Source organism: Eptesicus fuscus, chromosome 6 (assembly GCF_027574615.1).
Source record: "Eptesicus fuscus isolate TK198812 chromosome 6, DD_ASM_mEF_20220401, whole genome shotgun sequence".
Lineage (NCBI taxonomy): Eukaryota > Metazoa > Chordata > Mammalia > Chiroptera > Vespertilionidae > Eptesicus > Eptesicus fuscus.
In genome coordinates this window covers 26604084-26619183 of record NC_072478.1, presented here as the reverse complement: position 1 = coordinate 26619183, position 15100 = coordinate 26604084, and the positions used below count along the sequence as shown (strand labels likewise).

Genomic DNA, 15100 nt, shown 5'->3' with positions numbered 1-15100 from the left:
CAGGCAGGCTAGTGGTTAGGAGTCAGCAGTCTCAGATTGCAAGAGGGATGTCCGACTGCCGGTTTAGACCCGATCCTGCAGGGGGTCCCGGATTGTGAGAGGATGCAGTCTGGGCTGAGGGAGCTTCCCCCCCCCTCGACCCCCGCACGATTTTCATGTACCGGGCCTCTAGTTTTAAAATAATTGTGGTCAAATATACATAACAAAATGTACCACCTTAATACTTTTTAAGTGTATAGCTCAGTGACATTAAGTACATTCACATAGTTGTACAACCATCGTCACCATCCCCCTCCAGAACTTTCTATCTTTCCAAACTAAAATTATGTCCCCATTAAACACTAACCCATCCCTGCCCTTCCCCAGCTCCTGGCTCCTACCATCTACTTTCTGTCTCTATGAATCTGACTCTTCTAGGGACCTCCTATGTCTGGACCTCCTACAATATTTGTCCTTTTGTGTCTGGCTTCTCTCACTGAGCATAATGTCCTCCAGGTTCATCCCTATTGTCATGTGTCAGATGTCCTTTCTCTTTATGGCTGAATCCTATTCTATTGCATACATACCGGTATGTATATTACATTTTAATGATCCATTCATCTGCTGTTGGAGTCATTGATTTATTGGGGTCATCAACTGAAACTTTATTGGGGTCATTGACTGGAACAAAGGTGCCACTCTGGCGGGGGATGTGGATAGTGGGGAGGCTGTGCATGTGTGAGGCAGGAAGTATATGTATCTTTCACTCAATTTTGCTGTGACCTAACACCACTCTAAAAAATAATGTCTATTTTTTTAAAAAAGAGAACGCTCCGTCATTTCTGTTAGCGTGAGGTTGCATCCTGCTGGCCTCCCTTCATGTCAGTGGAGGTGAATGTGTTGACTCTCTCAGGACACTGGAGACTGAGGTTACTGAGTTTGTTTCCTCCACTGCAGAATGGAAGTGTCCTCATACGAATGTATTTAATGTTTGAGAAACATCCTCCCTGTGTTCTCCCTAGAAAAACCCAGGCCCTGTCCCCTTCCTCAGGCCAGACTCAACGCGGTAACTCACCTTGGTTTCTGATGCACAGGCTGCTGCCGCATGGCCATGTACTGGGTGTCCTCCTGCAGCCGGTTCAGGGGCGAGTCCGGCTTTAGACGGATCCCATAGTAATGATACTTTGAGTTGCCCCTAGAAACCAAGCACCCGAGGTCAGCTTGTCCTAAAGGACAGGGGGTGCTCTGTTTTGGCACCTGCACTTTGGGCCCTTGGGTTCAGTGTTTTCTGGACCTTGTGGGAAATGCTTACAAGCTGCCCCGTGGCCAAAGATGTTTAGAAAATTCTGCACACTACCTCCCCCTCTGGGAGGTTCCCCTCTTGTACTTTATATGATAAAGGCTCTGAGAAGTCCTGCAGTCAGAAAACCAGTTCTGTAGCTATGTGCTGTAAAGATATTCTCTCTCAAAGTGGCAGAGGACAAGAGAAGACTTGCCTGTTCTCTTGGCCAGGATGCTGGCTTCTGAGAGGGCATGAATGTTCCCTGCCACCCACTTCTCTACGACTTCACTGAAAGCAAGTGCTAGGCCTGTCACTGATCACGGCCACATGATCTCTAGGCCACTCACTTTAAGGAGACTGTGGCCACTTTTTTTCTAGTGAGAGGCGTGTTCGCGTTATTGTCTGGTGAAGTCTGACACATGAGGTTCCCTGGCAGCTATAGGCCAAGGGCAGGCCATGGTAGGTTGGTCCAAGTATAGCGAAAGGCATCAAGAAATAGTAAATCCAACTCCATTAGATAATCCCGAGGCAGCTTTTAAAAAACCTAATATTATGAAAAATTTCAAACAAAGAGAGAGCTGAAGCGAACCCCTGCGTCCTGTCACCTGAAGAGAACTGAACCACAGCCCGCACCCTGGCCCTGGCCAGGCCAATGCTGCCGCCAATTTGGGGCAGCTCCAAGTCCACCCAGAGGCATGTCAGTCAGGAAGTGTGGGCAGGAGGAGGAAGCCCGATGTTCTCCAAAAGCTTGATTTCTATATAAAGAAAGAGGAAGAACGGGTGGGTGTGCGGGCTGTCAGGCACCCCCTTCTACCCACCTGGTACCCAGCCGCCGTGTCCTCAGGCCCATAAACACGGAGCGAATCAGTTTCCCAAAGGAGGCGGCATTCACAGGGTCCAGCTTGTGCTCCTGGCAGTGCCGAAGGTAATGGTTATAAAGAGAACTTCGGGGGAGACTGACGCCTTCAGCGGTTTCGTAATTATCTAACAGCCACTGGAGCTGGAGAAAGAGACACAGTCCTGACTGTCAGATTCCCCCTAACACCAAAATGCTAACCACATGCTTTCCCTTCACTTCACATGGTGAGGAAATTCACTGCTACTGTCATGGATTTGGATTCAAAAGATTCGGGGCATGTTACTTAGTAGCTTCTTTTCACCTGCTTCTTTATTCCTTCAATTTTCATTCTCCTTGACTTGAGAAAAATATGCATGGATGGAGACCTCGTACAATTTGTCTTTATAATCATTTAAACATGCACACGCCCCCGACGCTGCTTAAACACCCAATGTCTCCTAAACCCATGGGAACAAAGATCAATTCTGATGACGAGAAAGAGGCAGATTCAAGAAAACTCAGTGGCCCATGAGCACTATGCCCTGCACTGGCCAGTTGTCCATGGAGACGGACTACTATCTCCTGCAGGTCCTGACCGAGCGGAGCACAGATGAAAACTGCGGGAAATACCTCTGAGGCTACGTGCCGGACTTTGTGCTCAGGTCAAGGCAGGAAAAAGAATCAAAAGGTGAAGTTGCTGCCCCCAAAGGTCACTGTGTTGGACAGGCAGGAGCCGCCCTTGTAGGAAGCTAAGTCCCCACATGGGGCAACACGACTGCCTGGGAGCCCCAAGCACAAAGCCCCCAAAGCTGTGGTTTGATTCTGGCTTCCACTGCTGTGTGAGTACAGAAGGCCTTTCCCACGCACGGCTTTGGGGACAGGCAGGAGCCACGTGCACAGGAACCAGCCTGAGGCAGGATCCTGTGAAGGATCCAGGATCACTGTGGGAGGTAAGGGTCTATCTAAGCTGCCACCTCTGTCCAGACAACCCCACTGACAACGATGGTGGATGGGGCAGGAGCCACGTGATGACACTGGTCCTGGGCTAGAGGGCGGGCATATTGCGTGGGTGGTGGGCTGGAAGGGGCACTGCACCAGGGGTCCTGAGTGAGGAAGGCTAATATCTGGCCCACTGTTCAATACCTGGCCCATTACCGAAGGTAATGGTTAGAAAGAGAACTTCGGGGGAGACCGACTCATATGTAAAGAGAAAGGTTTGGGAAATATGATTCTATTCCCCCAACTCCATGGTATTTAAATTGAAAGTAGACTTCTCTGTTTGGGTGATTCTGTTGAGCTGACATCAAGGTCATCATGAGATTAAGAATGCAGTTATCTTCCTCCAAGTAGAAGTGACCACAGGGAGAACTGAAACTACTCTCCAAAAGAATAGTTGGTTACACCTCCTCTCTCTTTGGCATTGAGAAGTTACCATGAAGGGAAACTGATTTGAGGGGCAAATGAGTAAAGACATGAAGAAGTTGGGGGAGGGAGCCATTGGGGAAGTGTCTCAGGCAAAGGAACAGCCCATTCAAAGGCCCTGAGGCAGGACTGTGCCTGGGTGTTGGAGGAACAGTGAGGAGGTCTGTGTGGCTGGAGCAGAGTGAGCAAGGAGGCGAGAGGGAGGAGTTGAGAGCAGGGAAGGGATTGGGAGGTCCTGCAAGGCCATTCCATGAACTTGGCTTCTACTTGGAGGGCAATGGGGGCCCTGCAGGCTTCTGAGCAGAGAGGTGCAAGGATCTGACTTAGGTTTTAGTAGGATCACTCTGGTGGCTGGCATGAGAAGGGCCTGGGAGCCGAGGGTTGGCTCGACAATCCATGGGAGATATGGTGTGTGTGTGTGTGTGTGTGTGTGTGTGTGTGTGTGTGGCCATAGTGGTGGAAGTGGGAGAAGTGTCTGATTGTGGATCGTTCTGAAGGTGACATCAAGGAGCATCAGGAGGTGAGGTGCGGGAGGAGGCGGAAGGCAAGGATGAGCACTGGAAGTACTTGGTGAGCAGGGACAATGGTGAGAGGAGGAGGGGTGAGAGGGGTGTCAGGGCTCAGCTCTGGACACTAAAATGTGGAGTTGGGAGAGGGATCCAGGCAGATGCCCTGCAGGAAAACAACCTGTCTTGACAGCAGCAGGGATGGGGTCAGCAAGGCAGGGAGGGTGAGTCAGGAATAGTGAAGAAATAATGGTCCTGTCAAGACCACTGCTAGGCATTTGCCACAATAATTTGGAACAACTTCTGGACAAGGGATCCATCCCATGAAACTGCCACTCTAGCCAAGCCCCATCTTAGTCTGAAGGTGACAGCTTTGTCATTATACCGGCCTGCGGTTGGCCATCAACTAAAGGCTAAAGGATCTTTGACAATTTGTGTGTTTTTTTTAAATTAAAAAGTCATATAGGCCCTAGCCAGTTTGACTCAGTGGAAAGATGGTCCTCGGACTAAAGGGTCTCAGGTTTAATTCCAGTCAAGAGCATTAAGTACCTGGGTTGCAGGCACGATCTTAGGCCCTGGTAGGGGCGAGTGCGGGCGGCAACCAATTGATGTGTCTCTCTCCCCCTCCCTTCCACTCTCTCTAAAAATCAATGGGGAAAAATATATATAATCTGGTGAAGATTAACTACAAAGACATCATATAATCTGAATACAGTTAATAAAAGCAGGGTTTGGAAATAAGAGTTCATTTTAGTAGACAGTGGCTGCCTCCCCATAACAGTGACTTGGTGAACACGTGTGGGGTCCTTGAGTCAGTGAGTGTCAAGGCAGAGGGGTGGGGAGCTTTTAACACAGTGATCTGGGAGACAGTAGGGTGAAGGTTCTGGGAGAAGCCTGGCACCTCCAATGCTCTTGATGGGGACCCTGACTGAGGCCAGGCATGTCAGTGGGAGGCCACAGTGACAACAAGGGGTGAAGGTGTTTTCATCCCCAGCACCATCTTCATCACCTCCTTCCTTGTTTTCATGCCACCAAATCACAGCCACCCCTATTTTAGAGACTGCTCACTTGAGGCCTCCTTCCTGTGGGATTTCCACATTAGGCTGTAAGGTTCTTTCAACCTGCAGACCCCTAGGTCTGAGCCCCCAAGGGCAGCATGGGAAGCTCTGGGGGGACCCTGACATGGGCTGGATCTGGAACATGCTGTCCCGCCCTCCTGGGCTCTAGGCACCACCACCTGCACCCACCCCAAGACAGCGCATGGGAAGGACACAGTAGTAGTTTCAGAGGTAAACCTCTGCCCTGGCTTCCTGGGCAGACTGGTTTGTGTAGGCAGGTTTTCTCACACCACCGAGCTCCTGCCCTCACAGTCCAAGCTCTTGTTCCTTTTGCTCCCACAGCCCCAATGCGGGGGGACACTGTGACAGCCCCTTGCCCCCCAGCCAGGCTCATCTGCTCTGGATTGGGCTGGCAAAGGATTGGGGATTGTGGCCCCTGTCACCAATACTAAAGCGATCTTAGATGTAGGCAGCCGTGGTGACAACTATCACAAGTGAGTGTAGCCAGCTGGCCAGAGGGCAGGCTCAGCCAGCTGAGACTATGACAGGTGTCAACAGGACACACTGCCCATCTCTTTACCCCTTCCTCCCGCTCTCACATCTGCAAGGACAGCTCCAGGGGACTCCACCCAGCGTGCATGGTCAACTCTTTAGAAAAACCTGTCTATTCCCTTTGATTCCAAATTGCCAAGCCCCAGCTCCTGCTCACAGCTCCTGGTGGAAGGAGGCTCAACCACAGATCAGCAGGGAGAAAACAAACATGGGGAGATTTTCCTGCTCGGAAGTCAACTCAGGAATATAAACTGGCTGGAAGCACCAGGAAAGTCTGCCTTCCAAAAGAAAAGTGTTAGAAAGCCAGGAGCAGCCCTGCAGCCAGACCAGCAGCACATGCGTTTCCCGAGACATTTTAAAATTCCCACGGACCCACCTGCTGTCTGCTGGGGTCTGTGCCCCCATCCTACCTTCCTCACATGGCTCTCCCCAGGGGTGACCTAGCGCCGGGCCCACAGGCTGACGTGGCCATGTATGCCTGCTTGACAACTGAAGCAAGCCTGTCCCTTTGAACAGAGATGGTCCCTGGAGTCGACTCTCGTTCTGCACACCTTCTAACCAGTGCGCTCGGAGTTTGGCAGGGTGGGGATAGGTATCCTTCCCTCCAAGCCCTCACTGAAGAATTTCCCTCCCCAGCTGTGCCCACAGGTGACACTGTCCAGCAGTGATGGGCAACAGGGTGGCCACGACCCACCTAGTCTGGGGGGCACTGGGGAGGGGCCTGATGCGGTCTTCTGTGTTTTTCCTGAGACAACTCCGTGAGGCTGCTGTTCCTTCTAGTAATCTGCCTCCGAGGCTGAGGAGTGCTGACCCTCATCACGTGTGCCTAGAGCAGCTGGCCTTGCCTGTGCCACCCCATAAACCCAGAAGTTTTGGGGCCTTTCTCTAGCTCCGCTCTGCCTCAGAACCACTGCCTTTCAGGCAACACTTGGCCAGTACGAAAGTCTTGATGGGGCCACAGTTAGGATCGTGATTGACTACAGGGGACTTCTTTTACTTGATGTTTTAATTCTCAAGAGAATTAAAGACATTTGGGGTCAAATCCCAACCTAAGTGCTTGAGAAGCACATTCTGACTTCAGTGGCCTGTCCTACTTTTAAATGTCCAGTTCCACATAAAGCTAAATTGAGAGCATTAGGAGGAGTAGAGGGAAAAGGAAGGAGCGTGAGGAGACCACAGCTTTCCTTCTAAACTGTCCCAGGAAACAGAGACTCTTAACCATCACCAGTGCCATCTTGCCCCATGAGGCTGCCCAGTGACAAAGACGTTTGCCTCCTCCTGGCACGAGACCCACAATCACGGTTTTCCCCAGGAGGTAAGTGAAGGAGAAAGATTTTTTACAAAGCCCAAATTAGTAGGAATGTGTTGCTTTGCATTTTTCTCAAATTACCTTTTTTCCCCCCAAACAGCTGATCATAGGAAACTTAGCTAAGAAACTTTATAGCATTCCCTATCCTGTGTCATACTTTGTTATTGTTACTTATTTTAGTATTAACTTTATTTTTAATGCTGTGATCTGCCAGGCATTGTTGGAAGCATGTCACGTGTATTAAATCTAATCCTTATAACATGCCCCTGAAGAAGTAGGCACTCCAATCATCTACCTTTAGGAATGAAGAACTTGCCTCCATCCCCTTTACATTGTAGGATATTTTTGCTGCATATAGAACTCTAGTCTGGCTTTTCTCCCCCTTTCAACATTTTAAAGATATCAAGTCATTTCCTTCACTTATTTTTGAAATGCCCATGCAGGTACGTGCACAGTGGGGCAGACCACCAGGCGACACACACTTACATGGCTGTTGAGTAAACCGCTTTTGTGTGATGTGATCCCTTCGCTTTTTTGGAGGTTTTCGATCGCCATTTCAAGCTAAAGAAAATGTGTGCAGAAACAAAACAAAACAAAATGGAAAAAAAAGGGGGGGGGGGAAATCAGATGGTTAGCATCAGCCAAGACTTGTTTTTATTAATATCCAAATAAATGATTCAAGCGCCTACAAAATAAAAATAAGGCTTAATGCAGGCAGGGGAGATGGGTTAAGTCGTGAGTTGAAGCTACAGCCAGGCGTGTTACTTCGTTACATGCAGATGAGCCCAGGAGCCCGAGGAGCACACGCAGCGGATGAAGTTGTGATGTGAACACGAGCTTCATGTGCACAGGCACACCATGAACATTGAGTCGCTGCATACATTCAATGTGAGCAAAGCCAGAGAATAATCACCTGCTGCTCCCCACACACGTCATCTGTTGCTAAGGAGAATCAGATGACCAACAGAGCCCAAGGACAGTTGGTAGCACTGACTTCCTGGCCAGCCTGTCCTGTCACAAATCCAGAGTCTCTCTCCTGGATGCTTTGGGAAAATACCAACAAGGACAAAGACCCAGGCCCTGCCATCAGAGGCATTGGACCCTGGGGTCACTGGATTTGTCACAGAGATAAGCTCCTGGATGTTTATGAAGTGTGAGCTGTGCAAAGAGGAATATGCGGCAATGAGAATGGAGCTATCAGGCAGGCCTTCCTGGGGGAGTGGACTTTTTAGTTGGGTTCTAAGGATCTCATGGACTTGAGGACTGAAGTGGTGCCACAGGTCTAAGCAAAGGAAGGAACACCCCACTGTGTGTGGCTACCACGTTTGTATGTGCTAAATTTGACCTTGACTTGTACATGGAAATTGAAACTCTGCTGTGGCCCACCACAATAGGCAGAGAACTGCAAGGAAAAGCAATGAACCTAAAGCATACGCTGTCTGTCCTCAAATACCAGGAAAGGCAAAGTCTTCAGCAATGCTTCTGCAAAAAAGCAGATTGAACAAGTATTCCAGAAAGTGCAGTGGGGCTGGGTTCAGGAACGAGAGGAATACTTTTTCACCCATCACTTCTTCTTCTTTTTTTTAATCCTCACTTGAGGATATGTTTCCCATTGATTTTAGAGAAAGGAGAGAAAGAAACATCCATCAGTTGCCTCCCGTACATGCCCCAAACAGGGATGGAACCCACAACCTGGGTAAGTGCCTTCACCAGAAATCTGAAGTGCCATGACCTTTCAGTGTATGGGACAACCACTGTTGTTTATGTACACTCTTGCCATTTTCTATTCAACATTGTACCGGAAGTTCCGGCCAGGGCAATTGGAAAACAATAACAAATAAAAGGTAGCCAAATGGGAGAGGAAGAAATGAAACTATCTCTATTTGCAGACACCATGATCTTAAATATAAAAAATCTTAAATGATCCATAAAAGACGATTAGCGTTCATAAATGAATTCATATAAGTTGCAGTATATAAGAGCAACATACAAAAATCAATTACATTTCTGAGTAATGAACACTGTAAAGAGGAAATTAAGAAGACAACCCTACTTACAATAGTATCAAAGAGAATAAATACCTAGGAATAAATTTAACCAAGGAGGTGAAATACTTGTACAACGAAAACTATAAAACCCTGTTGAAAGAAACTAAAGATAAACAGAAAGATAGCCTATGTTCATGGATTGAAAGACTTAATATTGATAATACGGCAATACTCTCCAAAATGATCTATAGAACCAATGAAATCCCTGTAAACTTCCAACTGCTTTACAGAAATAGACAAATTGATCCTAAAATTCATATGGCATTGCAAAGGACTCCCAATAGCCGACACAATCTTGAAAAAGAACTAAGATGGAAGACTCACTACACTTCCGATTTCAAACTTAACACAAAGTTACAGTAACTGGAACAGTGCATTCCTGGGATAAAAATAGAAATGCAGATTAATGGGATAGAATTGAGAGTCTAGAAATAATCCCATACATCTATGGTCAATTGATTTTTGACAAGGGTGTCAAGACAATTCAATGGAAAAATAAAATTTTTCTAAAAATGGCACTGGGATAACTGCACGGCCACATGCAAAAGAATACAGCTAAACCTTTACATCATATACAAAAGTCAACTCAAAATGGATCAAAGAACTAAATGAAAGAGGTACAACTATAAAACTCCTAGAGAAAAACATCAGGTAATCATGTAAAACAAGGTTATCTTCATGATCTTGGATTTGGCAATGGATTCTTAGATGACATCAAAAGCACAAACATTTAAAAAATAATTTTAAAGATGAACTGGAGTTCATCAAAACTAAAAACTTTTGTGCACCGCCCAGCTGGCATGTGGTTGAGCATTGACCTATGATCCAGGAGGTTATGGTTCGATTCCCAGTCAGGGCATATGCCTGGGTTGCAGGCTCGATCCCCAGTGAGGGGTGTGCAGGAGGCAGCCTGATCAATGATTCTCTCTCATCATTGATGTTTCTATCTCTTTCCCTCCCTCTTCCTTCCTCTCTGGAATCAATAAAAATACATATTTTTTAAAACTTTCATGCACCAAATGACACTGATAAAGAGAGTGAAAGGACAACCTACACTCTCCCATACTAGTAAATCATATATCTGATATTAAGAGTCTTGTATTTAGAATATTAAAGAACTCTCAGAACTCAACAACAAAATGACAACCCAATTAAAAATGGCAAAAGGCTTGAATGGGCATGTCTCCAATAAGCACATGAAAAGTTCCTCAATGGCATTAATCATTAGGGAAATCCAAGACTAAAATCACAATGAGGTACTTCATATCCACCAATATGGCTAAAAAAAAAAAGAAGATAATGAAGTGTTGGGGGAAAATGTGTAGAAATTGGAACCCTTATACATTGCAGGTGGAATGTCAAATGATGCAGCTGCTGTGGAAAACAGTATGGCAGTGCCTCAAAAAGTTAAACATAAACCCAGTTAACCCATATTACCCAGCAATTCCACTCTTAGGTATGTATTCAAAAGAACTGGAAACAGGTGTTTAAACAAAAACTTGTACACAAATGTTCATAGCAGCATTATTCATAATGGCAAAAAGTGGAAAAACCCAAATGTCAATCACAGAATAATAGATAAACACAGTGTGCACCATCCATATTATGGAGTATTACTCAGCTATGAAAAGGAGTGAAGCAATGACACAGGCTACAATGTGGATGGACCCTGAAAACATCTCACACAAAAGGCCAGACACTGTATGATTCATTTATGTGAAATGTCCAGAACTGGCAAATCTACACAGACAGAAAGCAGACTGGTTGCAAGGGGATGGGAGAGGGATGGGAAGTAACTGCTAACTGGTACAGGGTTACCTTTTGGGGAGATGAAAATGTTCTGGAACTAGATAGGGTAATGGTTGCACAACATTGTGAATATACTAAATGTCATTGAATTGTACACTTTTAAATGGTTAAAATGGTGAATGTTATGTTACGTGAATTTTTCCTCAATAAAAATATAACCAATTTAAAAATCCATTAGTCTCTCTTGCAATTTGAATGAATCTTTTACTCACATGCATGGTTTTAACATCATTCTTTGGTCACTTGGACAATATTCATTCACTGAGTTTGCAGATCTTCCAAATGTTGACACATTTCATTACATAATATTGAAAAATCACTACCAACCTAATTGGAAAAGATACCAGTTTTTCAAAATTCTCTTCTCTTTTTTTGTTTAAAAAAGTACTGGCAACAAAATCTGTAAGTTGTTTTTGTGGATACACCAGGTTCACACCATTTATTTTTGAGAAAATATTTGCCACGTCTCTGAGTCTGAATGATCACAATGTGTCTGTTATTCTTTCAGGGAAAAATGACATTTCAAAAAAAGTGGCTAGTTTCACTTAACTCATTGCATAGGAGCTTTTCCTCGAGATGGCCATCATACTTTGGCAGACAGCAGAAGAGCTGTTTGTCACAGAATATTAAAAAGTCATGTAATCAAGGGTTGAGATTTAATACAATTAGTAATTTTTACTACTTCATCAAGGACATTCCTAAGTAAAACTGGTATTTGGAATTTTATTTCTCTTTTTCTTTTTGACTGAAAGCATAATGGTAAAGGATCAGTGTCTTCTAGAAGAGTTTATTGCCTCTGCCTTGATTCCTGCCTTGATTTGTGCTCATCTGTTTCAAGGGTGTTGATTTTGCACAATCACTGCAAATGATGATACAGGGAAAATGGTAACTAGTATTATTGGCTTAGTATTATTATGAAAAGTTTTGACCTTGTGGAGCCCCTTAAGGGATCCTGGGGACACCCACAGGTTCGCTGGTCATATTTAAGGCTGACTGCTGAAAATCATGGTATTATGAGTACAGAGGAAAAGAAAAGAATATAAGTTAAGATTTGCTGTGTAAGATCATCTTCAAAAACCCATAGCTATTAAATAGGATTTAGACAAGTCCAGATACAGGAAATTAATTTAATGTACTGTGAATGCCCCAAGATGCTCACTGTGTTTTAAAGTATCACTTAATTATCTGAAGGCGATAAAGGTCAGGAAAACACCGTCAAGCCCCAGAAGGACAGATGCCCAGGAGTCAGGACTGAAGGCGCAGAGCACGACACACGTCCAGCAGAGGGCGCTATGGCACCGCCTCCCGGCCCAGCATGGGAGACACGTGCGGCATCCCTGAAAAGGAGCATCTGGCCCTTGAACTTGATCTAACCGAGGGCCTTTAACAGTCCTGGTGGATGGAGAAGTTAGGATTTAATCTTTATATATGCTTAAAATGAAAACGAATTTTATATTTGACTGGAGTTTATTTTTAAAAGTTCATCAGTGCTACATGCACAGGCCAATATGTCAAAAAGCACCAAAGAGCCATGGAGGCATGCAGTGGTGCCCCATCCCTAACCCCAGCCCTGGCAGTTTTCCTAAAATCATTTCTTTTTTTTGACCTTCTGGTAATCTCCTTCACATTTTAGAATTATGCATGTGCTTGTGCATCTGCTTCTTGATTTATCAGGCGCTTAATCTTTACTTTGGACTTGGTGCAATGCAGCACGTACTCCTTTTTATTGGTCATTTAATATCATTTGCTTCTGCTACATGAATTGTTAACAGAAGGCCTGCTTTAAGGACTCATTCAAATGGAAGACAGAAAATGTATAATACTTGTGATCAAAGATACAGTGTCTCAAGAACCCAACATAATAGCAGACAGCAGACTAGTTTTAAAGCTCCCAAGTATATTAAAATTAGTCAATTATTTAAAAATTGTGAAAGAAAATTTAAAAACCCTTTCCTTTCATGTATAATTCTACCAAGATTTTACCTGATTAAGGACTGTATTAATGCCTCCTAATAGAGGGTGTTGGTTACTTCTCCTCAAGTTTATTAGCATCTACCCCAATGGCCATTCCATAATAACCTTGTTAAAAGGACCTGCCAGACAGAGGTAGTCCCTACAAAGAGCCAGCAATGACAATTATTGATGAAATATCTGCTAATCCAGGCTGGGTCTTCCCTAATTCAATTTCTAGACCATGCCTCCTGGGAAGGGGCAGGGATGTTCCTTGGAAAGACCAGAGAAAAGTTGGGACAAGGACAGAAACCTGCTGTAGCTAACCCTCCATCCTAAAACACAGCATACTTACATGACCATAAGTGGAGAAAATAAACACTTAGATGTTGCATGAGTAACCCCTTTGGATCTTTAAAGAAAATGGGGAGTATTTTAAAAGAAGGAAGCAGCACGATGGGAATTTTGAGGCAGGAACATAAATCCTAGAATTACGCCTGGAGAAATCAACCATCCGCAGTTAGGGGCCAGGGAGGAAAAAGGGGGGACAGTGGGCTCACCACTGGGGAGAGAGGGAGGCTGGCTTAGGGAAATGGAACATTTTAAATCTGTTTGTCCATCTTTATTTTGTTAATTCAGCATTTTAAAGTAAGTAATATTACATGTGCATGCTGTATAAAAATCTGATTAGGCCAGAGGCATATAAGTCTCCATACTGGGCCAGGGCCAACAAGGCACCCAGGGCACCAAACTTAAGGAGGTGCTCATGGTCAAGGTCACGCCTGAGCAGGGTCAGCACTTGGAGGTGAAACCCTCCTTAAATTTGGCACCCTGGGCACTTTACCCTTTGGGTTGTGTCAAAGAGGTCCGACCTGAGCTGAAATGACAAAAACAAACCTCTCAGGTTAGTATCTCTGCTCAATGTACTTAAAAAAAAAAAGTGCAACAGAAAACTTTATTAAAAACTCCCCATTTGGGCCCCAGCTGGTGTGCTCAGTGTTAGAGCATCAGCCGGTGCACTGAAGGGTCACAGGTTAGATTCATAGTCAAGGGCACGTACCTGGATTGCAGGTTTGATCCCTGGCCCTGGTTGGGGAGCGTGCAGGAAGCAACCAATCGATGTGTATCTCTCACATCAATATTTCTCTCTCTCTCTCTCTCCCTTCTCTCCCTCCTACTCTCTCTAAAAATCAATGGAGAAAATATCCTCAGGTGAAGATTAAAAACAAACAAACAAAAAAACTCACCATTTGGGCAAATCACTCTTAAGATTTATAATACTGGGAGCAATTGAGATCTTGCTTTCTGGCATGTCATCTGGTTGGCTCAAATAAACTCATAAAATAATTTAAAAAGATTTATAATAATGATGAGGAAAATTTAGCCCAGTAGGTGTGGCTCAGTGGTTGAGCATTGACCTATGAAACAGGAGGTCACAGTTCAATTCCCAATCAGGGCACATGCCTGGGTTGTGGGCTCGATCCCCAGTAGGGGGCATGCAGGAGGCAGCTGATCGATGATTCTCTCTCATCACTGATGGTTCTCTCTCTCGCCCTCTCCCTTCTTTTCTAAAAAAAAATTAAAAAGAAAATTTAACCAGAAATAAAGACTCAAGACAATTTGTCACCAAAAGTTTGAAATCACTTATTGAGGGTATAGGTGGTGATTTGATCTTCATGCTCCCTTTTCAGGATTAACTTAAAATCCCATAACTCTAACATGAAAGAATTGGCAGATGTGAAAGGATGGATGCAGGAGCCGTATTTTTTGTTTGTTTGTTTTGTTAATCCTTACCTGAGGATATTTTTTTCATTGATTTTTTTCAGAGAGAGAGTGGAAGGAGTAGGAGAGGAAGAGAAAGAGAGAGAGAGAAACATTGATGTGAGAGACATCAACCGGTTGCCTCCTGCACTCGCCCTGACTGAGGTGGGGATCCTGCAACCGAGATACAACACTATCTGTATGAGGATCTCAGGTTAGAGCATTAGCCAGAACCACAATCCTACGGCTCCTGGCCCTGGCTAATGCTCTAACCACTGATCCATGCCAGCCAGGGCAGGAGCCATATTTTATTTCTGTTGCAAGCCTCAGGGCCATTTCTGTTCATGGCTCCCAGAAAGCCTCTCAGCTCTCACAAGCTGCATCCTTGTGAGATGTTTCATGCCAAAACCAAGCCGATAAATAACACAGAGAAGGCAGAGTCAGGGATCAGATTCTCATCTGAGATGATCGCTTCCTAGGGACTTTCATGGGGATGTGTGTTAAAACACAGCCCATTCATGGATTTCCAATTGATTAAAAACTTGATTCCTTAAAGGCAACCCAAACAACAAACCACAGTAGCTAG

General features: G+C 45.1%; 1 protein-coding gene across 1 annotated transcript in view; it reads right to left on the bottom strand.

Annotated features, from left to right (window-relative positions):
• RFX2 (regulatory factor X2) overlaps positions 1 to 15100 on the bottom strand; it is a 90780-nt gene that overhangs the window by 16586 nt on the left and 59094 nt on the right. The window contains exons 6-8 of the mRNA XM_008150565.3: positions 7433 to 7507; positions 2080 to 2261; positions 1055 to 1174 (exon numbers count right to left, since the gene is read on the bottom strand). Coding sequence (XP_008148787.1) covers positions 1055 to 1174; positions 2080 to 2261; positions 7433 to 7507 — 377 coding nt within the window. The remainder of the gene's footprint in view (positions 1 to 1054; positions 1175 to 2079; positions 2262 to 7432; positions 7508 to 15100) is intronic.